Source organism: Antennarius striatus, chromosome 4 (assembly GCF_040054535.1).
Source record: "Antennarius striatus isolate MH-2024 chromosome 4, ASM4005453v1, whole genome shotgun sequence".
Lineage (NCBI taxonomy): Eukaryota > Metazoa > Chordata > Actinopteri > Lophiiformes > Antennariidae > Antennarius > Antennarius striatus.
In genome coordinates this window covers 377,501-402,934 of record NC_090779.1, presented here as the reverse complement: position 1 = coordinate 402,934, position 25,434 = coordinate 377,501, and the positions used below count along the sequence as shown (strand labels likewise).

General features: G+C 51.4%; 2 protein-coding genes across 2 annotated transcripts in view; both read left to right on the top strand.

The window, feature by feature from the left end:
- The window catches only part of LOC137593462 (complement C3-like), a 258,735-nt gene extending 241,375 nt beyond the window's left edge, over positions 1-17,360 (top strand). The window contains exons 3-4 of the mRNA XM_068312167.1: positions 14,570-14,732; positions 17,188-17,360. Of these exons, the coding sequence (XP_068168268.1) occupies positions 14,570-14,732; positions 17,188-17,306 (282 nt within the window). The 3' untranslated portion in view covers positions 17,307-17,360. The remainder of the gene's footprint in view (positions 1-14,569; positions 14,733-17,187) is intronic.
- Positions 17,361-19,692: 2,332 nt separating this feature from the next.
- Positions 19,693-25,434, top strand: part of LOC137593387 (complement C3-like) — a 10,279-nt gene continuing 4,537 nt past the window's right edge. The window contains exon 1 of the mRNA XM_068312050.1: positions 19,693-19,778. Within this exon, the coding sequence (XP_068168151.1) occupies positions 19,693-19,778 (86 nt within the window). The remainder of the gene's footprint in view (positions 19,779-25,434) is intronic.

Genomic DNA, 25,434 nt, shown 5'->3' with positions numbered 1-25,434 from the left:
AGAGAGACCACCAGTACATAGACACCATAAGTGGACAGAGAGACCATCAGTGGACAGAGAGACCAGCTGTGGACAGAGAGACCAGCAGTGGACAGAGACTAGCAGTGGACAGAGAGACCAGTAGTGGACAGAGACCAGCAGTGGACAGAGACCATCAGTGGACAGAGAGACCAGCAGTGGACAGAGAGACCATCAGTGCATAGAGATCATCAGTGGACAGAGACCAGCAGTGGACAGAGAGACCAGCAGTGGACAGAGACCAGCAGTGCACAGAGACCAGTAGTGGACAGAGACCAGCAGTGGACAGAGACCAGCAGTGGACAGAGAGACCATCAGTACACAGAGACCATCAGTGGACAAAGAGACCATCAGTGGACAGAGAGACCAGCAGTGGACAGAGACCAGCAGTGGACAGAGAGACCAGCAGTGGACAGAGTCCAGCAGTGGACAGAGACCAGTAGTGGACAGAGACCAGCAGTAGACAGTGACCAGCAGTAGACAGAGACCAGCAGTGGACAGAGAGACCAGCAGTGGACAGAGAGACCAGTAGTGGACAGAGACCAGCAGTGGACAGAGAGATCAGCAGTGGACAGAGAGACCAGTAGTGGACAGAGACCAGCAGTGGACAGAGACCAGCAGTGGACAGAGAGACCAGCAGTGGACAGAGAGACCAGCAGTGGATAGAGAGACCAGTAGGGGACAGAGAGACCAGCAGCGGACAGAGACCAGCAGTGGACAGACAGACCAGCAGTGGACAGAGACCAGCAGTGGACAGAGGGACCAGCAGTGGACAAAGACCAGCAGTGGCCAGAGACCAGCAGTGGACAGAGACCAGCAGTGGACAGATGGACCAGCAGTGGACAGAGACCAGCAGTGGAAAGAGACCAGCATTGGACAGAGAGACCAGCAGTGGAGAGAGACCAGCAGTGGACAGAGACCAGCAGTGGACAGAGAGACCAGCAGTGGACAGAGACCAGCAGTGGACAGAGACCAGCAGTGGACAGATAGACCAGCAGTGTACAGAGAGACCAGCAGTGGACAGAGAGACCACCAGTACATAGACACCATAAGTGGACAGAGAGACCATCAGTGGACAGAGAGACCAGCTGTGGACAGAGAGACCAGCAGTGGACAGAGACTAGCAGTGGACAGAGAGACCAGTAGTGGACAGAGACCAGCAGTGGACAGAGACCATCAGTGGACAGAGAGACCAGCAGTGGACAGAGAGACCATCAGTGCATAGAGATCATCAGTGGACAGAGACCAGCAGTGGACAGAGAGACCAGCAGTGGACAGAGTCCAGCAGTGCACAGAGACCAGTAGTGGACAGAGACCAGCAGTGGACAGAGACCAGCAGTGGACAGAGAGACCATCAGTACACAGAGACCATCAGTGGACAAAGAGACCATCAGTGGACAGAGAGACCAGCAGTGGACAGAGACCAGCAGTGGACAGAGAGACCAGCAGTGGACAGAGTCCAGCAGTGGACAGAGACCAGTAGTGGACAGAGACCAGCAGTAGACAGTGACCAGCAGTAGACAGAGACCAGCAGTGGACAGAGAGACCAGCAGTGGACAGAGAGACCAGTAGTGGACAGAGACCAGCAGTGGACAGAGAGATCAGCAGTGGACAGAGAGACCAGTAGTGGACAGAGACCAGCAGTGGACAGAGACCAGCAGTGGACAGAGAGACCAGCAGTGGACAGAGAGACCAGCAGTGGACAGAGACCAGCAGTGCACGGAGACCAGTAGTGGACAGAGACCAGCAGTGGACAGAGACCAGCAGTGGACAGAGAGACCATCAGTACACAGAGACCATCAGTGGACAAAGAGACCATCAGTGGACAGAGAGACCAGCAGTGGACAGAGACCAGCAGTGGACAGAGAGACCAGCAGTGGACAGAGTCCAGCAGTGGACAGAGACCAGTAGTGGACAGAGACCAGCAGTAGACAGTGACCAGCAGTAGACAGAGACCAGCAGTGGACAGACACCAGCAGTGGACAGAGACCAGCAGTGGACAGAGAGACCAGCAGTGGACAGAGAGACCAGTAGTGGACAGAGACCAGCAGTGGACAGAGAGATCAGCAGTGGACAGAGAGACCAGTAGTGGACAGAGAGACTATCAGTGCACAGAGACCATCAGTGGACAGAGAGACCAGCAGTGGATAGAGAGACCAGTAGGGGACAGAGAGACCAGCAGCGGACAGAGACCAGCAGTGGACAGAGGGACCAGCAGTGGACAAAGACCAGCAGTGGACAGAGACCAGCAGTGTACAGAGACCAGCAGTGGACAGAGGGACCAGCAGTGGACAGAGAGACCAGCAGTGGACAGAGAGACCAGCAGTGGACAGAGAGTCCAGCAGTGGACAGAGACCAGCAGTGGACAGAGACCAGCAGTGGACAGAGAGACCAGCAGTGGACAGAGAGACCAACAGTGGACAGAGAGACCAGAAGTCGACAGAGAGACCAGCAGTGGACAGAGAGACCTGCAGTGGACAGACACCAGCAGTGGACAGAGACCAGCAGTGGACAGAGAGACCAACAGTGGACAGAGAGGCCAGCAGTGGACAGAGAGACCATCAGTGCACAGAGACCATCAGTGGACAGAGAGACCAGCAGTGGACAGAGAGACCAGTAGTGGACAGAGACACCAGCAGTGGACAGAGACCAGCAGTGGACAGAGGGACCAGTGGTGGATAAAGACCAGCAGTGGACAGAGACCAGCAGTGGACAGAGACCAGCAGTGGAATGAGGGACCAGCAGTGGACAGAGACCAGCAGTGGACAGAGAGACCAGCAGTGGACAGAGAGACCAGCAGTGGACAGAGACCAGCAGTGGACAGAGACCAGCAGTGGACAGAGAGACCAGCAGTGGACAGAGAGACCAACAGTGGACAGAGAGGCCAGCAGTGGACAGAGACCAGCAGTGGACAGAGGGACCAGCAGTGGACAGAGACCAGCAGTCGACAGAGAGACCAGCAGTGGACAGAGAGACCAGCAGTGGACAGAGAGACCTGCAGTGGACAGACACCAGCAGTGGACAGAGACCAGCAGTGGACAGAGAGACCAGCAGTGGACAGAGAGGCCAGCAGTGGACACAGACCAGCAGTGGACAGAGAGATCAGCAGTGGACAGAGAGACCAGCAGTGGACAGAGAGACCATCAGTGCACAGACACCATCAGTGGACAGAGAGACCAGCAGTGGACAGAGAGACCAGTAGTGGACAGAGAGACCAGCAGTGGACAGAGACCAGCAGTGGACAGAGGGACCAGCAGTGGACAAAGACCAGCAGTGGACAGAGACCAGCAGTGGACAGAGACCAGCAGTGGACAGAGGGACCAGCAGTGGACAGAGACCAGCAGTGGACAGAGAGACCAGCAGTGGACAGAGAGACCAGCAGTGGACAGAGACCAGCAGTGGACAGAGAGACCAGCAGTGGACAGAGACCAGCAGTGGACAGAGAGACCAGTAGTGCACAGAGAGACCAGCAGTCGACAGAGAGAGCAGCAGTGGACAGAGACTAGCAGTGGACAGAGAGACCAATAGTGCACAGAGAGACCAGCAGTCGACAGAGAGAGCAGCATTGGACAGAGAGACCTGCAGTGGACAGACACCAGCAGTGGACAGAGACCAGCAGTGGACAGAGAGACCAGCAGTGGACAGAGAGGCCAGCAGTGGACAGAGAGACCATCAGTGCACAGAGACCATCAGTGGACAGAGAGACCAGCAGTGGACAGAGAGACCAGTAGTGGACAGAGACACCAGCAGTGGACAGAGACCAGCAGTGGACAGAGGGACCAGCAGTGGACAAAGACCAGCAGTGGACAGAGACCAGCAGTGGACAGAGAACAGCAGTGGAATGAGGGACCAGCAGTGGACAGAGACCAGCAGTGGACAGAGAGACCAGCAGTGGACAGAGAGACCAGCAGTGGACAGAGACCAGCAGTGGACAGAGACCAGCAGTGGACAGAGAGACCAGCAGTGGACAGAGAGACCAACAGTGGACAGAGAGGCCAGCAGTGGACAGAGACCAGCAGTGGACAGAGGGACCAGCAGTGGACAGAGACCAGCAGTCGACAGAGAGACCAGCAGTGGACAGAGAGACCAGCAGTGGACAGAGAGACCTGCAGTGGACAGACACCAGCAGTGGCCAGAGACCAGCAGTGGACAGAGAGACCAGCAGTGGACAGAGAGGCCAGCAGTGGACACAGACCAGCAGTGGACAGAGAGATCAGCAGTGGACAGAGAGACCAGCAGTGGACAGAGAGACCATCAGTGCACAGAAACCATCAGTGGACAGAGAGACCAGCAGTGGACAGAGAGACCAGTAGTGGACAGAGAGACCAGCAGTGGACAGAGACCAGCAGTGGACAGAGGGACCAGCAGTGGACAAAGACCAGCAGTGGACAGAGACCAGCAGTGGACAGAGACCAGCAGTGGACAGAGGGACCAGCAGTGGACAAAGACCAGCAGTGGACAGAGAGACCAGCAGTGGACAGAGAGACCAGCAGTGGACAGAGACCAGCAGTGGACAGAGAGACCAGCAGTGGACAGAGACCAGCAGTGGACAGAGAGACCATCAGTACACAGAGACCATCAGTGGACAAAGAGACCGTCAGTGGATAGAGAGACCAGCAGTGGACAGAGAGACCCTCTGTGGACAGAGAGACCAGCAGTGGACAGAGACTAGCAGTAGACAGAGACCAGCAGTAGACAGACACCAGCAGTGGACAGAGACCAGCAGTGGACAGAGAGGCCAGCAGTGGACAGAGACCAGCAGTTGACAGAGAGACCAGCAGTGGACAGAGAGACCAATAGTGGACAGAGAGACCATCAGTGCACAGGGACCATCAGTGGACAGAGAGACCAGCAGTGGACAGAGAGACCAGTAGTGGACAGACAGACCAGCAGTGGACAGAGACCAGCAGTGGACAGAGGGACCAGCAGTGGACAAAGACCAGCAGTGGCCAGAGACCAGCAGTGGACAGAGACCAGCAGTGGACAGATGGACCAGCAGTGGACAGAGACCAGCAGTGGACAGAGACCAGCATTGGACAGAGAGACCAGCAGTGGAGAGAGACCAGCAGTGGACAGAGACCAGCAGTGGACAGAGAGACCAGCAGTGGACAGAGACCAGCAGTGGACAGAGACCAGCAGTGGACAGATAGACCAGCAGTGTACAGAGAGACCAGCAGTGGACAGAGAGACCACCAGTACATAGACACCATAAGTGGACAGAGAGACCATCAGTGGACAGAGAGACCAGCTGTGGACAGAGAGACCAGCAGTGGACAGAGACTAGCAGTGGACAGAGAGACCAGTAGTGGACAGAGACCAGCAGTGGACAGAGACCATCAGTGGACAGAGAGACCAGCAGTGGACAGAGAGACCATCAGTGCATAGAGATCATCAGTGGACAGAGACCAGCAGTGGACAGAGAGACCAGCAGTGGACAGAGACCAGCAGTGCACAGAGACCAGTAGTGGACAGAGACCAGCAGTGGACAGAGACCAGCAGTGGACAGAGAGACCATCAGTACACAGAGACCATCAGTGGACAAAGAGACCATCAGTGGACAGAGAGACCAGCAGTGGACAGAGACCAGCAGTGGACAGAGAGACCAGCAGTGGACAGAGTCCAGCAGTGGACAGAGACCAGTAGTGGACAGAGACCAGCAGTAGACAGTGACCAGCAGTAGACAGAGACCAGCAGTGGACAGAGAGACCAGCAGTGGACAGAGAGACCAGTAGTGGACAGAGACCAGCAGTGGACAGAGAGATCAGCAGTGGACAGAGAGACCAGTAGTGGACAGAGACCAGCAGTGGACAGAGACCAGCAGTGGACAGAGAGACCAGCAGTGGACAGAGAGACCAGCAGTGGACAGAGACCAGCAGTGCACGGAGACCAGTAGTGGACAGAGACCAGCAGTGGACAGAGACCAGCAGTGGACAGAGAGACCATCAGTACACAGAGACCATCAGTGGACAAAGAGACCATCAGTGGACAGAGAGACCAGCAGTGGACAGAGACCAGCAGTGGACAGAGAGACCAGCAGTGGACAGAGTCCAGCAGTGGACAGAGACCAGTAGTGGACAGAGACCAGCAGTAGACAGTGACCAGCAGTAGACAGAGACCAGCAGTGGACAGACACCAGCAGTGGACAGAGACCAGCAGTGGACAGAGAGACCAGCAGTGGACAGAGAGACCAGTAGTGGAAAGAGACCAGCAGTGGACAGAGAGATCAGCAGTGGACAGAGAGACCAGTAGTGGACAGAGAGACTATCAGTGCACAGAGACCATCAGTGGACAGAGAGACCAGCAGTGGATAGAGAGACCAGTAGGGGACAGAGAGACCAGCAGCGGACAGAGACCAGCAGTGGACAGAGGGACCAGCAGTGGACAAAGACCAGCAGTGGACAGAGACCATCAGTGGACAGAGAGACCAGCAGTGGACAGAGAGACCATCAGTGCATAGAGATCATCAGTGGACAGAGACCAGCAGTGGACAGAGAGACCAGCAGTGGACAGAGACCAGCAGTGCACAGAGACCAGTAGTGGACAGAGACCAGCAGTGGACAGAGACCAGCAGTGGACAGAGAGACCATCAGTACACAGAGACCATCAGTGGACAAAGAGATCATCAGTGGACAGAGAGACCAGCAGTGGACAGAGACCAGCAGTGGACAGAGAGACCAGAAGTGGACAGAGTCCAGCAGTGGACAGAGACCAGTAGTGGACAGAGACCAGCAGTAGACAGTGACCAGCAGTAGACAGAGACCAGCAGTGGACAGAGAGACCAGCAGTGGACAGAGAGACCAGTAGTGGACAGAGACCAGCAGTGGACAGAGAGATCAGCAGTGGACAGAGAGACCAGTAGTGGACAGAGACCAGCAGTGGACAGAGACCAGCAGTGGACAGAGAGACCAGCAGTGGACAGAGAGACCAGCAGTGGACAGAGACCAGCAGTGCACGGAGACCAGTAGTGGACAGAGACCAGCAGTGGACAGAGACCAGCAGTGGACAGAGAGACCATCAGTACACAGAGACCATCAGTGGACAAAGAGACCATCAGTGGACAGAGAGACCAGCAGTGGACAGAGACCAGCAGTGGACAGAGAGACCAGCAGTGGACAGAGTCCAGCAGTGGACAGAGACCAGTAGTGGACAGAGACCAGCAGTAGACAGTGACCAGCAGTAGACAGAGACCAGCAGTGGACAGACACCAGCAGTGGACAGAGACCAGCAGTGGACAGAGAGACCAGCAGTGGACAGAGAGACCAGTAGTGGACAGAGACCAGCAGTGGACAGAGAGATCAGCAGTGGACAGAGAGACCAGTAGTGGACAGAGAGACTATCAGTGCACAGAGACCATCAGTGGACAGAGAGACCAGCAGTGGATAGAGAGACCAGTAGGGGACAGAGAGACCAGCAGCGGACAGAGACCAGCAGTGGACAGAGGGACCAGCAGTGGACAAAGACCAGCAGTGGACAGAGACCAGCAGTGTACAGAGACCAGCAGTGGACAGAGGGACCAGCAGTGGACAGAGACCAGCAGTGGACAGAGAGACCAGCAGTGGACAGAGAGACCAGCAGTGGACAGAGACCAGCAGTGGACAGAGACCAGCAGTGGACAGAGAGACCAGCAGTGGACAGAGAGACCAACAGTGGACAGAGAGACCAGCAGTCGACAGAGAGACCAGCAGTGGACAGAGAGACCTGCAGTGGACAGACACCAGCAGTGGACAGAGACCAGCAGTGGACAGAGAGACCAGCAGTGGACAGAGAGGCCAGCAGTGGACAGAGAGACCATCAGTGCACAGAGACCATCAGTGGACAGAGAGACCAGCAGTGGACAGAGAGACCAGTAGTGGACAGAGACACCAGCAGTGGACAGAGACCAGCAGTGGACAGAGGGACCAGCAGTGGACAAAGACCAGCAGTGGACAGAGACCAGCAGTGGACAGAGACCAGCAGTGGAATGAGGGACCAGCAGTGGACAGAGACCAGCAGTGGACAGAGAGACCAGCAGTGGACAGAGAGACCAGCAGTGGACAGAGACCAGCAGTGGACAGAGACCAGCAGTGGACAGAGAGACCAGCAGTGGACAGAGAGACCAACAGTGGACAGAGAGGCCAGCAGTGGACAGAGACCAGCAGTGGACAGAGGGACCAGCAGTGGACAGAGACCAGCAGTCGACAGAGAGACCAGCAGTGGACAGAGAGACCAGCAGTGGACAGAGAGACCTGCAGTGGACAGACACCAGCAGTGGACAGAGACCAGCAGTGGACAGAGAGACCAGCAGTGGACAGAGAGGCCAGCAGTGGACACAGACCAGCAGTGGACAGAGAGATCAGCAGTGGACAGAGAGACCAGCAGTGGACAGAGACCAGCAGTGCACGGAGACCAGTAGTGGACAGAGACCAGCAGTGGACAGAGACCAGCAGTGGACAGAGAGACCATCAGTACACAGAGACCATCAGTGGACAAAGAGACCATCAGTGGACAGAGAGACCAGCAGTGGACAGAGACCAGCAGTGGACAGAGAGACCAGCAGTGGACAGAGTCCAGCAGTGGACAGAGACCAGTAGTGGACAGAGACCAGCAGTAGACAGTGACCAGCAGTAGACAGAGACCAGCAGTGGACAGACACCAGCAGTGGACAGAGACCAGCAGTGGACAGAGAGACCAGCAGTGGACAGAGAGACCAGTAGTGGACAGAGACCAGCAGTGGACAGAGAGATCAGCAGTGGACAGAGAGACCAGTAGTGGACAGAGAGACTATCAGTGCACAGAGACCATCAGTGGACAGAGAGACCAGCAGTGGATAGAGAGACCAGTAGGGGACAGAGAGACCAGCAGCGGACAGAGACCAGCAGTGGACAGAGGGACCAGCAGTGGACAAAGACCAGCAGTGGACAGAGACCAGCAGTGTACAGAGACCAGCAGTGGACAGAGGGACCAGCAGTGGACAGAGACCAGCAGTGGACAGAGAGACCAGCAGTGGACAGAGAGACCAGCAGTGGACAGAGACCAGCAGTGGACAGAGACCAGCAGTGGACAGAGAGACCAGCAGTGGACAGAGAGACCAACAGTGGACAGAGAGACCAGCAGTGGACAGAGAGACCAGCAGTGGACAGAGAGACCTGCAGTGGACAGACACCAGCAGTGGACAGAGACCAGCAGTGGACAGAGAGACCAGCAGTGGACAGAGAGGCCAGCAGTGGACAGAGAGACCATCAGTGCACAGAGACCATCAGTGGACAGAGAGACCAGCAGTGGACAGAGAGACCAGTAGTGGACAGAGACACCAGCAGTGGACAGAGACCAGCAGTGGACAGAGGGACCAGCAGTGGACAAAGACCAGCAGTGGACAGAGACCAGCAGTGGACAGAGACCAGCAGTGGAATGAGGGACCAGCAGTGGACAGAGACCAGCAGTGGACAGAGAGACCAGCAGTGGACAGAGAGACCAGCAGTGGACAGAGACCAGCAGTGGACAGAGACCAGCAGTGGACAGAGACCAGCAGTGGACAGAGACCAGCAGTGGACAGAGAGACCAGCAGTGGACAGAGAGACCGACAGTGGACAGAGAGGCCAGCAGTGGACAGAGACCAGCAGTGGACAGAGGGACCAGCAGTGGACAGAGACCAGCAGTCGACAGAGAGACCAGCAGTGGACAGAGAGACCAGCAGTGGACAGAGACCATCAGTGGACAGAGAGACCAGCAGTGGACAGAGAGACCAGCAGTGGACAGAGACCAGCAGTGGACAGAGAGACCAGCAGTGGACAGAGACCAGCAGTGGACAGAGACCAGCAGTGGACAGAGACCAGCAGTGGACAGAGGGACCAGCAGTGGACAGAGACCAGCAGTGGACAGAGAGACCAGCAGTGGACAGAGAGACCAGCAATGGACAGAGACCAGCAGTGGACAGAGAGACCAGCAGTGGACAGAGACCAGCAGTGGACAGAGAGACCAGTAGTGCACAGAGAGACCAGCAGTCGACAGAGAGAGCAGCAGTGGACAGAGACTAGCAGTGGACAGAGAGACCAATAGTGCACAGAGAGACCAGCAGTCGACAGAGAGAGCAGCAGTGGACAATGACCATCAGTGGACAGAGAGACCAGCAGTGGATAGAGAGACCAGTAGGGGACAGAGAGACCAGCAGCGGACAGAGACCAGCAGTGGACAGAGTCCAGCAGTGGACAGAGACCAGTAGTGGACAGAGACCAGCAGTAGACAGTGACCAGCAGTAGACAGAGACCAGCAGTGGACAGAGAGACCAGCAGTGGACAGAGAGACCAGTAGTGGACAGAGACCAGCAGTGGACAGAGAGATCAGCAGTGGACAGAGAGACCAGTAGTGGACAGAGACCAGCAGTGGACAGAGACCAGCAGTGGACAGAGAGACCAGCAGTGGACAGAGAGACCAGCAGTGGACAGAGACCAGCAGTGCACGGAGACCAGTAGTGGACAGAGACCAGCAGTGGACAGAGACCAGCAGTGGACAGAGAGACCATCAGTACACAGAGACCATCAGTGGACAAAGAGACCATCAGTGGACAGAGAGACCAGCAGTGGACAGAGACCAGCAGTGGACAGAGAGACCAGCAGTGGACAGAGTCCAGCAGTGGACAGAGACCAGTAGTGGACAGAGACCAGCAGTAGACAGTGACCAGCAGTAGACAGAGACCAGCAGTGGACAGACACCAGCAGTGGACAGAGACCAGCAGTGGACAGAGAGACCAGCAGTGGACAGAGAGACCAGTAGTGGACAGAGACCAGCAGTGGACAGAGAGATCAGCAGTGGACAGAGAGACCAGTAGTGGACAGAGAGACTATCAGTGCACAGAGACCATCAGTGGACAGAGAGACCAGCAGTGGATAGAGACCAGCAGTGGACAGAGGGACCAGCAGTGGACAAAGACCAGCAGTGGACAGAGACCAGCAGTGTACAGAGACCAGCAGTGGACAGAGGGACCAGCAGTGGACAGAGACCAGCAGTGGACAGAGAGACCAGCAGTGGACAGAGAGACCAGCAGTGGACAGAGACCAGCAGTGGACAGAGACCAGCAGTGGACAGAGAGACCAGCAGTGGACAGAGAGACCAACAGTGGACAGAGAGACCAGCAGTCGACAGAGAGACCAGCAGTGGACAGAGAGACCTGCAGTGGACAGACACCAGCAGTGGACAGAGACCAGCAGTGGACAGAGAGACCAGCAGTGGACAGAGAGGCCAGCAGTGGACAGAGAGACCATCAGTGCACAGAGACCATCAGTGGACAGAGAGACCAGCAGTGGACAGAGAGACCAGTAGTGGACAGAGACACCAGCAGTGGACAGAGACCAGCAGTGGACAGAGAGACTATCAGTGCACAGAGACCATCAGTGGACAGAGACCAGCAGTGGACAGAGAGACCAGCAGTGGACAGAGAGACCAACAGTGGACAGAGAGACCAGCAGTCGACAGAGAGACCAGCAGTGGACAGAGAGACCTGCAGTGGACAGACACCAGCAGTGGACAGAGACCAGCAGTGGACAGAGAGACCAGCAGTGGACAGAGAGGCCAGCAGTGGACAGAGAGACCATCAGTGCACAGAGACCATCAGTGGACAGAGAGACCAGCAGTGGACAGAGAGACCAGTAGTGGACAGAGACACCAGCAGTGGACAGAGACCAGCAGTGGACAGAGGGACCAGCAGTGGACAAAGACCAGCAGTGGACAGAGACCAGCAGTGGACAGAGACCAGCAGTGGAATGAGGGACCAGCAGTGGACAGAGACCAGCAGTGGACAGAGAGACCAGCAGTGGACAGAGAGACCAGCAGTGGACAGAGACCAGCAGTGGACAGAGACCAGCAGTGGACAGAGAGACCAGCAGTGGACAGAGAGACCAACAGTGGACAGAGAGGCCAGCAGTGGACAGAGACCAGCAGTGGACAGAGGGACCAGCAGTGGACAGAGACCAGCAGTCGACAGAGAGACCAGCAGTGGACAGAGAGACCAGCAGTGGACAGAGAGACCTGCAGTGGACAGACACCAGCAGTGGACAGAGACCAGCAGTGGACAGAGAGACCAGCAGTGGACAGAGAGGCCAGCAGTGGACACAGACCAGCAGTGGACAGAGAGATCAGCAGTGGACAGAGAGACCAGCAGTGGACAGAGAGACCATCAGTGCACAGACACCATCAGTGGACAGAGAGACCAGCAGTGGACAGAGAGACCAGTAGTGGACAGAGACCAGCAGTGGACAGAGGGACCAGCAGTGGACAGAGACCAGCAGTCGACAGAGAGACCAGCAGTGGACAGAGAGACCAGCAGTGGACAGAGAGACCTGCAGTGGACAGACACCAGCAGTGGACAGAGACCAGCAGTGGACAGAGAGACCAGCAGTGGACAGAGAGGCCAGCAGTGGACACAGACCAGCAGTGGACAGAGAGATCAGCAGTGGACAGAGAGACCAGCAGTGGACAGAGAGACCATCAGTGCACAGACACCATCAGTGGACAGAGAGACCAGCAGTGGACAGAGAGACCAGTAGTGGACAGAGAGACCAGCAGTGGACAGAGACCAGCAGTGGACAGAGGGACCAGCAGTGGACAAAGACCAGCAGTGGACAGAGACCAGCAGTGGACAGAGACCAGCAGTGGACAGAGGGACCAGCAGTGGACAGAGACCAGCAGTGGACAGAGAGACCAGCAGTGGACAGAGAGACCAGCAGTGGACAGAGACCAGCAGTGGACAGAGAGACCAGCAGTGGAAAGAGACCAGCAGTGGACAGAGAGACCAGTAGTGCACAGAGAGACCAGCAGTCGACAGAGAGAGCAGCAGTGGACAGAGACTAGCAGTGGACAGAGAGACCAATAGTGCACAGAGAGACCAGCAGTCGACAGAGAGAGCAGCAGTGGACAATGACCATCAGTGGACAGAGAGACCAGCAGTGGACAGAGAGACCAGCAGTGGACAGAGAGACCAGCAGTGGACAGAGAGACCAGCAGTGGACAGAGAGGCCAGCAGTGGACAGAGAGACCATCAGTGCACAGAGACCATCAGTGGACAGAGAGACCAGCAGTGGACAGAGAGACCAGTAGTGGACAGAGACACCAGCAGTGGACAGAGACCAGCAGTGGACAGAGGGACCAGCAGTGGACAAAGACCAGCAGTGGACAGAGACCAGCAGTGGACAGAGACCAGCAGTGGAATGAGGGACCAGCAGTGGACAGAGACCAGCAGTGGACAGAGAGACCAGCAGTGGACAGAGAGACCAGCAGTGGACAGAGACCAGCAGTGGACAGAGACCAGCAGTGGACAGAGAGACCAGCAGTGGACAGAGAGACCAACAGTGGACAGAGAGGCCAGCAGTGGACAGAGACCAGCAGTGGACAGAGGGACCAGCAGTGGACAGAGACCAGCAGTCGACAGAGAGACCAGCAGTGGACAGAGAGACCAGCAGTGGACAGAGAGACCTGCAGTGGACAGACACCAGCAGTGGACAGAGACCAGCAGTGGACAGAGAGACCAGCAGTGGACAGAGAGGCCAGCAGTGGACACAGACCAGCAGTGGACAGAGAGATCAGCAGTGGACAGAGAGACCAGCAGTGGACAGAGAGACCATCAGTGCACAGAGACCATCAGTGGACAGAGAGACCAGCAGTGGACAGAGAGACCAGTAGTGGACAGAGAGACCAGCAGTGGACAGAGACCAGCAGTGGACAGAGGGACCAGCAGTGGACAAAGACCAGCAGTGGACAGAGACCAGCAGTGGACAGAGACCAGCAGTGGACAGAGACCAGCAGTGGACAGAGAGACCAGGAGTGGACAGAGAGACCAGCAGTGGACAGAGACCAGCAGTGGACAGAGAGACCAGCAGTGGACAGAGACCAGCAGTGGACAGAGACCAGCAGTGGACAGAGAGACCAGCAGTGGACAGAGAGACCAGTAGTGCACAGAGAGACCAGCAGTCGACAGAGAGAGCAGCAGTGGACAGAGACTAGCAGTGGACAGAGAGACCAGCAGTGGACAGAGACCAGCAGTGGACAATGACCATCAGTGGACAGAGAGAGCAGCAGTGGACAGAGAGACCAGCAGTGGACAGAGAGACCAGCAGTGGACAGAGAGACCAGCAGTGGACAGAGAGACCAGCAACACCTGTAATGTAATCAGTCTTAAATCCAGGAATTGATACTTTCATGCAATACACTGTTTGTGTGTGTGTGTGTGTGTGTGTGTGTGTGTGTGTGTGTGTGTGTGTGTGTGTGTGTGTGTGTGTGTGTGTGCGTGTGTGTGTGTGTGTGTGTTTGTGTGTGTGTGTGTGTGTTTCAAATTGCCCAAAGACAGCACAGCTCCTGTGATCATGAGGCTACTCAAACCCCTCCACCATGATAAGGTAGTGGTTGACAGAGGGGCTACCTATCTATATAAACTGCACAAAACATGTTAACAATAAGTCATTCAAAACTTGAATGTATCTCCATATCTAAACTTTCATATTTTCACAAGATATTAAAGAAGAACCAAAAGGACGACTAATTCTGATGTTACATCATCTGTAGACCTTCTTCTCACTGATTTCAGATTCCTGCTGATGACTTCAGGACAAACCTCAACACTGAGCAGTATGTGTACCTGCAGGCTCAGTTCCCTGACCAGCTGCTGGAAAAAGTTGTGTTAGTGTCCATGATGTCTGCATACATTTTCATCCAGACTGACAAGACCCTCTACACCCCCAATCAGCAGGGTGAGTTCCACACCCATGAATCTGACAGAAGTTTGCTCCATATAGTAAATGTGCCAATATATTAAAGGAACTAGGCTACCGTGGGCGGCGCCATGGCGCAGGGGGTAGTGCTGTCATCCCACAGGAAGAAGGTTCCAGGTTTGAGTCCTTTCTGTACACAATTTGCATGTTCACCTCTTGTCTGTGTGGGTTCTGTTCGGGTTCTCCGGCTTCTTCCCACCTCCAGAAACCTGCGCTTCAGGTGGATTGGTTGGTTCCAGATTGTCCGTAGGTGTGTGTGAGCATGAATAGTTTAGAAAGTTTAGTTAAGAAAATGAATGAATGAAAATAGGCTACCATGTCAGGTAGTACCTGCTTATCATTAGTAATATTCATTCACACAACTGCCTTGTCTACATTGTTCAGTGCTGAGTAGAGAAATAAAACATTGGTTCATAGCAGTAATCATCTGAGCAGAAACAATCCATCCATTTTCACATTCACACATTCACACCTACAGACAATTTAGAGTGGTCCGTTCACCTATGTGGCATGTTTTAGGAGGTAGGAGGAAGCCAGAGTCCAGAGAGAACATGCAGGAAGAATATTCAGACTCCACACAGAAAAGAATCAAACACAGAACCTTGTTGACGTGAGGTAACAGCGCTACCCACTGTACAGCGTGCTGCCCGTGGTGACAATCTCTTGTAAAAATGTTCAGTAAAAACGGGCAGCTTAGAGAGGGTCTGAAGTTACTCGAACTAGAGAAGTGTTCTTTAAAAGAAGGGATGCTTTGGTACACTGTAACTGTGGTCCAGGGTTGACAGACAGATTTTTGTGGTGTACTTGAAGCTGGGCAGGAATTCAGGTCATTCTCAGTACTAAAATTTTGCTCAATCCTTGCAATCCTACCGTATTTAATAAAACTAGACATTACTAGCAGACCTTGGTATCAATGATGAATGTCTACCACATCACACACAGCCCAATCAACTCAAAAAGAACTTGTTTTTAGCCTGCAAACAGGTTGCCATATACTGTACACCTTCCCCAAGATCTCAAATCCTCATAGTAGCCATTAAGTATGTACAAGATTTTTTTGCACTTTAAGGCGCACTGGACTAGAAGGTACATTTTCAACAAAAGGCACAGCTAATTTTTTTCCATATTCAAGGCGCACTGGACTATAAGGCGCACCTTCAATGTATGGCCTATTTTAGGGCACACCTAATTATCAGGCGCATAGAATAGAAACTACTGTAGTGGCTGTGGTTGTGTTATACATCCACTACACTGAGCTGCGCTAAAGGGATTTTATTCACGACTCTAGCCTTTTCTCAAATTTCAAGAGCCAAGTCACTGCTAGCCAAAGGTGCCTGGTATGCTACAATTGATTCACAAAGGTGGTTGACACCTAAAACAGTAGGTAACTGTGGAGAAGCTCAGCTTAGACTTGTGTATCCTGTCTGGGCTGCTGACCAGACAGGCGTGGGGTTGAGGTTACAGCTGAGAGCTGAGAACTAATCAATGAATGTCCTATTCTTATTTTTTCCATTGATAAGGTGCACTGAATTTAAAGGCACACTGTCGGTTTTTGAGAAAATAACAGGCTTTTAGGTGCGCCGTATAGTGTGGAAAATACTGTCGTTTCTGTAGTTCCTGTAGTGTTCCTTTATTATGGTGAGCTATAGTAGAGATGGACTTATGCAAACAGTCACAGATGGTGTTGGTGAGCCATTTTGGAAACAGCATGCATTTGTGACTGCATTGTTGTCACCATCATTGACTGTCTGGTGATATTTTTCTTAGTCACTGGGGTAGGGAATAGACAATCCACTGAAAACAGTTTGAAGACGCTGTGAGAATTCAAGCTTCAGTTTGAAACTTTTAAACTACAGTTGTTTGGGCGAAGGTTTTTGTCTGCTGATGAAATTTTACCAATTAGAGGATGAAACCAGGTAGACATGTAATGTTTGGAGAGAGACCGACAGGCTGTTGGACAGAGTGTTTGACTGAGTGTTCATCGTAACTTCATCTCCTTAGAAAGACGAACCAGACACACTTCACTCTGTGAGGAGATTCATTATGCACGTAGACAGTTTCTCAGGTTCTCATTATTGCTAGTAAAATGTTATCTATATCAGATACTCATTTAAACCAGGTACCAGACTCAACCCCTTCACATTATTATCCACTGTTGTGCATAGTGCACCAGAAGGCATCAACAGGACTGGTTTTGCTACATTGAATTGTAGCTTAAGTGTTAAGTGTTGCCGATGGGCTCAGCGTAATGCATTAAAATGATGATGATGAGTGGACCCACCTCAAAGTTCTCTGACTCTGTTTCCTCACTGAATGCGTGGGATTGAGGAGATCCTTCAAGTATTCCTTCCGCTGCATTACTAGTCCTTCAGTTGAGCAGTTATACGACATGAAATACATACATGACATTCTTTACCCCTCTATCTCATTTCAGTTCTTTACAGGATTCTCGCAGTGACAGCCAACAATGAACCTGTCAATGGGTATTCCCAAAGTCTTGCTGAAATTTTCATTGACATTGTGGTAATGTATTTTATCCTTGATCTATCATAACTTCATTATTGTCACGATACCAGCAGTCCTGTCGGTTAGACTTAAACTAGTGAATATACAGTAGATGAGTTGTTGGTTCAGTCGGACAAATATTACAATCCTCAAACATCTGACTGTAGGCTTGAGTTAAGTATCTGCCTCTGATCATACCACTTTATTAACATGGAGGTGATATATTGGGCCTAATTTGCATAAAATAAAAGCTGTATAATCAATCCTTATATGTTTAACTGTGTATCTTAAACTACAGTGAAGTAATAGTATTAAAAATGTCTTGCACTTGTATGGAATATTGTGTCTTGGAGCTGGTTGACCTGCAGGTCCTACAACCATGTAATGATATGTACCTGAAAAATCAAATGAGATGCAAAGAAGATTAGTCTTTTTAAAATAAGAGAATGGAGTCAGTTACGTCTAAATTTACAATTGGTTCTTTTTTTTTATTGGGCAAATTATTTAAGGGGACAATAATCAAATCCATTTTAGTGATTACATTTATGAGGTGACACTACTAACCTAAACCACTTACCATTGTCCTGCTCTAGTCTCCACGACATGTGCGTTAAATATTCACAAGCCAAATGACTTCTAGCTGTCATGTTGTTGATTTTATTAATGTGATGAAGATGTGAAGTCTGTTGTAATGACATGTCCAAAAAAAATTAACTACATAAATCAATGAATAAAAATGTCCTGTGTAAAACACCCATCCATCCAACATGACAGTGATCAGCACACAGCCAATCAGTGGTGAAAACAAGCCTCTAATGGTTATCAGTCAATAGAAGCAGTAGAAATTGGGACTGTTCCAGGCAAAACTCAGTTATTTACTTTCAAAGAGAAGGAGAGAGAATGTGGACGATACAAAAATACCCCTCTAAGCAGGGGTAATTTATGTAGCGCCAAATCCTGCCAGAAGTCACCTCATGGTTCTCTCTACGTAGAGCTGCTCTAATGTATGAAAAAATTGTTCTTGAGATCCAGGCTGGATTCTAGATTAAGTGAATATGGGTTGTGGTTGTATTTCTTAAAAACTTAATGAAATTATAATAATAATACACATTAATGACCGTTTGTGTGCTCCAGTGATTCTCCTTGTCCTAAATAAAGAACGACTTTTTGAGCGACTTCTCCCTCAATTAATGCCAATTCTAAAAGGAAAACCGATTAAAGCCTCATTACATGGAGAAAAAGACTTCAACAGAGTCGTCTGGACTCTACACACATCCATCCATCCATCCATCCATCCATCCATCCATCCATCCATTCATCCATCCATCCATCCATCCATCCATTCATCCATCCATCCATCCATCCATCTTTTACATCTACACTCCTTCTCTAATAAACACATTATACATTTCAAGAATTATATTTCTCAGAGGAGCACAGTCACAACTATACTTTCAACGGATACATGAGTGCTTCAGGCTACCTTCATTTTTGACATTTTACAGTAATTTTATACAAATTTGCAGTATGAGAGGTTTAATGGTTGTCCATACTTTTTTTATTTTCAGACACCTGAAGGCATCACTCATCTACTTAATCATGTTACTCTGAGGTCAGGGAACTACTATGACTCGTACAGACTGCCTGCACATGCAAGGTTAGCACTGCTTTGGTTCTTCAAGGTATAAAACATTCAGTATTTATAAAACTATCAAAATTTAAACAATCCTACAGAAAAATGACTTTTTTTCCACTAAATATTCACACACATATATATGCTGAATATCACATACACACACACACACATACACGCACACGCACTCACACACACACACACACACACACACACACACACACACACACACACACACACACACACACACACACACACACACACACACACACACACACACACAGAGAATGTTTTCATCTTATTTACAGTTTCTTATGTGTGACTAAAGTACTATATTGATACATTCATGTTCCTCCTCACTGTGACGCAGGTTAGTGGATGGAGATCAAGTATTGACTTCACCCAACAGCCAACGGTTCAATAGACTCATACTCTTTGTCTTGCCTGTAGGCATGCAGATAATGGGAGGTAGAGTGGCAGGCAGGTCTCAAGTTTTTATCGTGTCTGATTATTGAAATTGTTTTATCTTTTTTTTGTGTGTGTGTGTGTGTGTGTGTGTGTGTGTGTGTGTGTGTGTGTGTGTGTGTGTGTGTAGTACTGGAGAGTGGAAATTAGTGGCAAAGTTCAAAAACAATCCCCAACAGACCTACTTTACAAAGTTTGAGGTCCGAGACTATGGTAAGTCCTTTATCCTCCCTAACCTCCCATTTTCATAGCATTCACTTTTTATCTGACTGGATTTAATTTGTATGAATCTGTTTTAAACAAGTTTGTTCGTAAAATGTTTTCAATCTTCCAGTGATGCCCACTTTTGAGGTGAAACTGTCAGCGGCAAGCAACTTTTTCAGCGTGGACAGCAAAGATCTCACCATCAATATCAGAGCTACGTATGGAGATAGACTCAGTGCCCCAAAGGGGGAACTTTTAATCTATAAGCACCAATTCCACCCTGTAATACTAACTCTACTTTTATTCGTTTATACTCTTCTGGTTTTCAGTTATGGAAAATGTAGCTGGTGCATGTTGATATTACTTCATACAGTACTACCCCTAAGGCAGCTCTAAAAGGGCAGAACAGGCACTAAAAAGTCACCTGAAACTTTCAACATTGATCAGAAAGAATCTTACCTGGGTCATTTGGCTGTGTCACAGACAAGTTATGGCAGTGATCATAATTGTTTTCTACTGAGACAATCACTACAGCTGGGGGAGAGGTGTATGTTGCAGTGATAATTTCATTGGTTGGTTACTCCTAAGAAACCTTCACCTTATTTCGGTGGAGAGGTTTGTGTACCCTAAGGATCCTGGGAGCTATGCTGTTGGGAGTGTTGTCCTCCTCGTAGGGTCACCCAAGGCAAACAGGTCTCAGGTGAAGGGCCAGACAAAGAATGGTTCAGAAGACCTCATGAAAGGACGAGAAGGGAAACAAGTGACCCTGTCCAGAGAAAGCCCGGGGCCCAGGTCTGGAGCCAGGCCTGGACGGAGGGCTTGTCAGCAAGCGCAGGGTGACCGGGTCTGTCATGGGGCCTGGCTGGGCTCAGCCCGAAAAGGCCACCCACATGCGCTGCCATGTGGGTGGCAGTGACGGCAGGGGGTCACAAAGGACCAGACCGGGGCGGCAAAAGCTGGCTTTGGGGACGTGGAATGTCACCTCACTGGTGGGAAAGGAAGCGGAGCTTGTGTTGGAGGTGGAGAGTTACCAGTTGGATCTGGTGGGGCTTACCTCCTCACATAGCCTCGGTTCTCGATCCAAACTCCTGGATAGACCTTTTTTTACTCCGGAGTTGCATCAGGAGTGATGTGCATGGCAGGTGTGGGGATACTCACAAGCCCCCGGCAGAGCGCCGCTGTGTTGGAGTTTACCCCGGTGGATGAGAGGGTCGCATCCCTATGCCTTAAGGCTGTGTGTGTGTGTGTGTGTGTGTGTGTGGGGGGGGCTCTGACTGTTATTTGTGCATACGCACCAAATATAAGCTCGGAGTATTCGGCCTTCTTGAGGTCCCTAAATGGGGTCCTTGATGGGATCCCTGCAGAGGATTCCACTGTTCTCCTGGGGGACTTCAATGCACACGTCGGCAATGATGGAGAGACTTGGAGGGGCGTGACTGGGAGGAATGGCCTCCCTGATCTGAACCCGAGTGGTGTTATGTTGTTGGACTTCTGTGCTAGTCACGGATTGTTCATAACTAGCACCATGTTCAAACACAAGGATGCTCACAAGTGTACCTGGTACCAGAGCACCCTGGGTCGGAGGTCAATGATTGATCTTGTGATCGTATCATCTGACCTTCGACCGTGTGTTTTGGACACTCGGGTGAAGAGAGGGGCAGAGCTGTCAACTGATCACCACGTGGTGGTGAGTTGGGTCCGTTGGCGGAGGAAACCTTTGGATAGACCTGGTAAGCCCAAACGAGTAGTGCGGTTGAACTGGGAACGTCTGGAGGAGGACTCAGTCCGTGAGGGCTTCAAATCCCACCTCTGAAGGAGCTTCTCGTGCATCCCTGTGGAGGCTGGGGGCATTGAACCTGATTGGTCGATGTTCTAAGTTTCCATTGCTGAAGCTGCAGCTGAGAGCTGTGGTCTCAAGGTCTTGGGGTCCTCAAGGGGCAATAACCCTCGAACACCATGGTGGACCCCGGTGGTCAGAGAAGCCATCGGACTGAAGGAAGAGGCCTTTAGGGACATGTTGTCCCTGGGGACTTCTGAAGCAGTTGCAGGATACCGACCAAAAGTACTGCAGCTTCGGCTGTGATGGAGGCAAAACAGAGGGTGTGGGAGGAGTTCGGAGAGGCTGTGGAGAAGGACTATCGGACGGCACCAAAGTTGTTCTGGAGGACTATCCAACACCTCAGGAGGGGGACACGGGGGACCATCCAAGCTGTATACAGCAAAGATGGGACACTGTTGACATCAACTGAGGAGGTTGTCGGTCGGTGGAAGGAACACTTTGAGGAACTCCTGAATCCAACTACCCCAACTGACCCGTCCTCTGTTGGAGGAGGATGTTGGGGGATCAGAGTCAATCTCTCAGGGCGAAATCACCGAGGTAGTTAAACAACTTCACGGTGGCAAAGTCCCGGGTGTTGATGAGATTCGTCTGGAAATGCTGAAGGCTCTGGGTGTTGAGGGGCTGTCGTGGATGACACGCCTCTTTAACATTGCGTGGAAGTCTGGGACAGTGGTGAAAGAGTGGCAGACTGGGGTGGTGGTTCCTCTTTTTAAAAAGGGGAACCAGAGGGTGTGTGCCAACTACAGGGGCATCACACTCCTCAGCCTCCCTGGGAATGTTTACTCCAAGGTGCTGGAAAGGAGGGTCCGGCTGATTGTCGAGCCTCAGATTGAGGAGGAACAATGTGGGTTCCATCCTGTTCGTGGAACAACGGACCAGGTTTTTAATCTGACAGGGATCCTTGAGGGGGCTTGGGAGTATGCCTATCCAGTCTACATGTGTTTTGTAGATTTGGAGAAGGCGTACGATCGGGTCTCCAGGGATATACTGTGGGAAGTACTGCGGGAGTATGGGGTGAGGGGGCCTATCCTCAGGGCCATCCAATCCCTGTACGCCCAAAGTGAGAGCTGCGTTCGGGTTCTCTGCAGTAAGTCGAACTTGTTCCGAGTAGCTGTTGGCCTTCACCAGGGCTGCGCTTTATCACCAATTCTGTTTGTAATTTTCATGGACAGGATATTGAGGCGTAGTCGTGGTGAGGAGGGGTTACAATTTGGTGGCCTGAAGATTGCATCGCTGCTTTTTGCAGATGATGTGGTCCTGTTTGCGTCATCAGCCTGTGACCTGCAGCGCTCACTGGTCCGGTTTGCAGCCGAGTGTGAAGTGGCGGGGATGAGGATCAGCACCTCCAAATCTGAGGCCATGGTCCTCAGCAGGAAACCGGTGGACTGCCTTCTCTGAGTGGGGAATGAGGTCCTTCCACAAGTGAAGGAGTTTAAGTATCTTGGGGTCCTGTTCACGAGTGAGGGAACAATGGAGCGTGAGATTGGACGGAGAATTGGGGCAGCAGGAGCGGTATTGCAGTCGCTTTACCGCACTGTTGTCACAAAGAGGGAGCTAAGCCGAGAGGCAAAGCTCTCCATCTACCGTTCAATCTTCGTTCCTACCCTCACCTATGGTCCTGATCATCATTGTTTTCATCTGCTCTGGAGAACGCCCCTTTGTTCTGATGAAGATCCTGCAGTTGTTGGTCCAGGTGTTGTCGATCAGTCCATTCTACTTCAGTTGTCAAGCTTTTTGAGCGATATCAGCATTCTTCTTAGTGAGATTGTGGTGAGAGTGTTCTGTTCCAGCAAATACCAAAATAAAATGCAGTGCAACAAAATACAGGTTTTCCAGACAAAACGGGAATTCTTTAATTGATTCTCAGCTCATCAATACAGATCAATCGGGAAACAGCCATTAGACTCATCTCTCATGATCCTTTTATACTCGCAGGTCCACATTTGTGTGTACGTGTGTGGGTATGTGGGTAAGCATTGGATTTCCAGGCAAACATCCAGACATTCGTCACCCCCCTAAAGTCACCATGACCCCCTTTCTGTCTTTCCGGTTTTATACAATCGGGTCCCTCACTGCCAAACCTGAAAATCTGTTTCCTCCTGATTTGAAGTGTGACCTAACCATGCATTATTTTGCTTCCACAAGATTCTCATTAATGTAGATATTTTCTCCATTCAGTTTGAAGCCTTGTTTCAGAAGAGCAATCTTGTGTTTATGATTCTGGAATTTTATTGGCACTGCAGGTGGTCTCCTGCAATCATCCATTATCTGTTGTCCCTGTTCTAAGACAACAATTCTTTGGTGTTTTTCATCCATGTCTTTCCGCATTTTCTTCATTTCGTCCTTCATTTCTTTAATAGCGTCTAGCACCGGTTTTAGCTTTTCTTCCAGCTTTTTATCAAAGACTACTTAACTTATCAAAGTCGCTCTTTAACTCGCTCTTTAACTCTATCATAGCAGAGCCCATCTGGTCTAGAGTATCCTTCATATTTTTGTCAGAGTTGGTGGATGTGGCCGGGGAAAGGGAAATTAAGGGCTCCCTGTTAAAGCTGCTGACCCCACAACCCGACTATGAATAAGCGGTAGAAAATAGATGGATGAATGTATGGATGGATAGATGGAAGGAAGGTTGGTTGCTTACTTGCTTGCTTGTTTGCTTGCTTGGTTAATTCGATTTCAACCACTTCTCCGAATGTATGTTGAAGGGGCAGCAGTTTGAGCAGGGAATCCGAGACAACCGTCTTCCCAGCCACCTCCACCGACTCGTCTGGAGGATCCCAAAGTTCTGGGATCTCCAGCAAGTCCTGGGTCTGTCTCTGGAACTCCACTGAGATGACCATGCCTGGAATCTCCCCAGGAATGTGTCCAGGAGGCATCTTGATCAGACGCCAGAACCAGCTCAGCGGGCTCCTCTTTATATTGAGGACCAGCAGCTCTACCTTGAGCCTCCCCAGGATGTCTGAACTCCTCACATTATTTGTAAGGATGACCCCAGTCACCCTGTGGAGAAAACTCCTTTCAGCTACTTGAACTCACAATTTTTTAGTCATTGACCAGAGCTCATGACCACAGGTGATGGTTGAAGAAGAAGAAGTACACTTTAATGATCCCCATAGCAAAATTAATATGTTTTCACCTGTAGTTAGTCTGTTAGTAATCATGCATGTATGTTTTTGTACAGGCCTCTAAAACAACCAAGTAAACACACAAGGGGCCTGTGGACATGCAGTAAATACAGGGAGGCAGAGTGACGGGCAGCCCCATCTTTGGAGGGCCCCAAATGAGAAGTTTGTGGAGGGGACTGTGCCTTGCTCAAGGGGACCTCAGCAGTGCTTGGGAAGTGAGCTGGAACTCCCACTGCCAGCTCACACTCCAAGAGTGAATGGTCGGGAATTGGAATCAAACCTCTGATCTTGGATCATTGGATGACCCGCTCTACCGACTAAGTTACTGCCGCCCCTGGAATGTAGACTGACCGGGAAATGGAGAGCTTAGCCTTGTGGCTCATTTTTCTATTTAACACCATGGGCTGGAGTGACCACATCACTGTGGACAGTGCACCCATCCACCTGTTTATGAACTGTTCCATTTTTGCCCTCACTAGTGTCTAAAACCCAGAGATACTTGAACTCTTACACTTGAGGGATTGACTCCTCTCCTACCCAGAGTGGGGACTCCACCTTTGTGAGATGGAGGTCACTGTTCAAGGAGACCAGTAGGACCACATCATCTGCAAAAAGCAGAGATGGAATTGTCCGGTCACTTAACCAAACGCCCTCTGCCATTTGGCTCTGCCTACAGATTGTGCCTATAAAGATTATAAATACAAGAGAAGCAGCCCTACATAGTCTGACTTCATTGAGAATACACCCCATACTCCCAAAGGATGTCTTAGGGGACACAGTCATTGACCATTTCCAGGACCGTAAGCCACACTTGATCTGGTTGGGCAAACTCCCATGCTCCCTCCAACACCCTAGAACTGGTGTAGTGACCAGTAGTGTGGTCCATGACCACAGAGAACTGCATTGTTC